The sequence below is a fragment of the Pygoscelis adeliae genome, unplaced genomic scaffold (assembly GCF_000699105.1).
Source record: "Pygoscelis adeliae isolate BGI_AS28 unplaced genomic scaffold, ASM69910v1 Scaffold186, whole genome shotgun sequence".
In the NCBI taxonomy this organism is placed as follows: domain Eukaryota; kingdom Metazoa; phylum Chordata; class Aves; order Sphenisciformes; family Spheniscidae; genus Pygoscelis; species Pygoscelis adeliae.
In genome coordinates, this window is record NW_008825071.1 from 3,698,585 (window position 1) to 3,700,794 (window position 2,210).

At 42.4% G+C, this 2,210-nt stretch overlaps 1 protein-coding gene across 1 annotated transcript in view; it reads right to left on the reverse strand.

The window, feature by feature from the left end:
• Window positions 1–215, reverse strand: part of EEF1E1 (eukaryotic translation elongation factor 1 epsilon 1) — an 18,673-nt gene extending 18,458 nt beyond the window's left edge. Inside the window, exon 1 of the mRNA XM_009326537.1 lies at window positions 6–215. Coding sequence (XP_009324812.1) covers window positions 6–215 — 210 coding nt within the window. The remainder of the gene's footprint in view (window positions 1–5) is intronic.
• Between the last annotated feature and the right edge of the window lie 1,995 nt (window positions 216–2,210).

A 2,210-nucleotide genomic window follows, 5' to 3' on the forward strand; every position in this document is an offset into this window, starting at 1 on the left:
GACGCCCAGGGGTCCCCGGCTCCCGGCGTCCTGGCCTGCCCGGTCCCTCGCTGCCGCGGCGGGCTTCTTGGTTGAGCGGGTGGCTTAAGGCAATTGCAGCCCGCTGTCTTGCGGCGCGTCCGGGCAACGCCGGCGGGCTGAGGAGGCAGGCGCGTCTCTCCCTTCCCTCGGGGTTCCCGGGGACCACGGGTAATGGCGTTGCGCTGCCTAGCCATCCGTTTGCCGGTCCTGCCTTCCTCCACCCCGTAAATTTTGGACTTGTTGTCCACGTGTCGCCAAATTTAGCGGAGGAGCTGGAGTTTCAGAGAGAGCTGCGTTACCAGGGATGTTGTGAAACGAAGGACGGAAGGTCAGGCAGAACCGAGCCATTACACGCGCCGATCCAGGGCATCAAAGGAAGAGGAGGGATAGAAGTAGGGTTAAGAAAAGCCTGTTAATGAACCATGCTTAATGATAGTAATGCAGTTAAGAGATGAAAAAACCACAAAATCTGAGCTGGCCATGAAATAGCCTGATTTAACTGCACGTTAGTGTATTTGAGATTTGTTGAAGACGTGATTTAACCACCTTTCTAATTGCAGATACTCTGCCGTGGATGTCATACCTCTACGTCTGATCGTAAATGTTAGAAATCAAAATTTTAGATTGGCAGGTCTATTTGTGCAGAATATCAAAGTGCAGTTCTTGATAGAAGACCATTAAATACCAAACTAGCATTTTTACTAAGAACAAGGAGCTAGTCTTGTCCTGCTACGGACAATTTCAAAATACGCGCTCAGGGCTATCACTGCGTTAGTCATCTTAAATAAGATGATCCTGACAAGTGTCCTGGTTCTTTAGTGAAATGGTTTGTCTTGATACGAGGTGACATTTAGATTTGTACCTTCTGTTGCAGAAAAAGTCTGAAAGTGGCCGCGGAGCCTTCCTCTGAGTGGGGAGCAATTCTGAAAGTGTGAGTGGATTTTTAAGCTTTCGCAGGAATTTGTCCAATCTTTTATATTAACATCTGCAAAGCACTTCATTTAAAAAAAAATAATTGCTCTGCCTTGAAACTGGCATTGCTCTTTGCAAAGTTTTTTTAATTCTTCAGCTCCTTTGCTGCAGCAGTATTTTGAAATGCGAGTGTTCCAGCTGTGTTCCGGTGTGATATCAATGAATGACGTAAAATTGTACAGAGAGCCTTCGTTTTCAGTGGGGAAATTGATAGAAAAGTTTTTAAGGGCTAGTTGATTCATTGTTGAAAGGTTTCACTTTCAATAATGAACTGTCTATCAGTAAATATACACCTACATTTACAGGTTATTTTATATCTTTATTATTTTTAAATGCTTTGGAACCTAGAAGGTGGGACATATCAGTGTGAAATATTAGCGCCGATGGATTGCAATATCTATCAGTAACAATAAAAAGAAGGTTACGATTTCAGATGAAAAGATAAAGCTTTTTTTTTTTTGGCTTTCCTCCCACCTCAAAGTTTTAAAGCCCTTGGAAGGGGTGACTTTATACATTAGGCGGAGGAGAATAACTGCTTACGGTTGTGTAGCAGTTTTCCCTTGATAACAGTGCTTAGCAGTGTCTCTCTCCCTTTCTTTTTCTGTGCACAGTTCTCCCCTCGTTCCATTAGGTGGAGCTTTGTGATTAAGACTGCAGAAGAAACTTGCTTCAAAGTGCAAAATAATTCACCATGGAATGGCTGGGGGAGGAGGCGAACGAAGCCTACTTTGCTTAGAGGTATCAGTGTCCTGTACGCAAGCTCGATACACAAAAATCTGAATCAAGACCCACGCACAAGGAAAATAACTTGAAAAATTGATTCTGTCAAACGGAGCGCTGCTCTAATCTGCTGTTATCATAGTCAAGTTCCAAACCTAAAATACCTTAGGTTATAAATTAAATGTCAAATATAATTAATTTGGCACTTGAAACATGAAGTGGATGACTGTCCTTTAGAGAAAGCCTGACAGCTTTATGTATGTCACATTGGTATCTGTTAAAACGAGCTTTACATGCCAGACGATCCTTGTGTGAATCATATTGCTGTTAGCTGTACCAGAATTTTGTCAATGTAATAAGTCTCAGAACAGTTTTCCCCTTAATTGTCTGAAGCTTTTGCAAGACAATATAAATCAAGTGTCATCTGCCTCATCTGTGCAAAATAATGGTTTTATCATACATCAAATAAGCAATTTATTTCTTATTCATTACTAGAG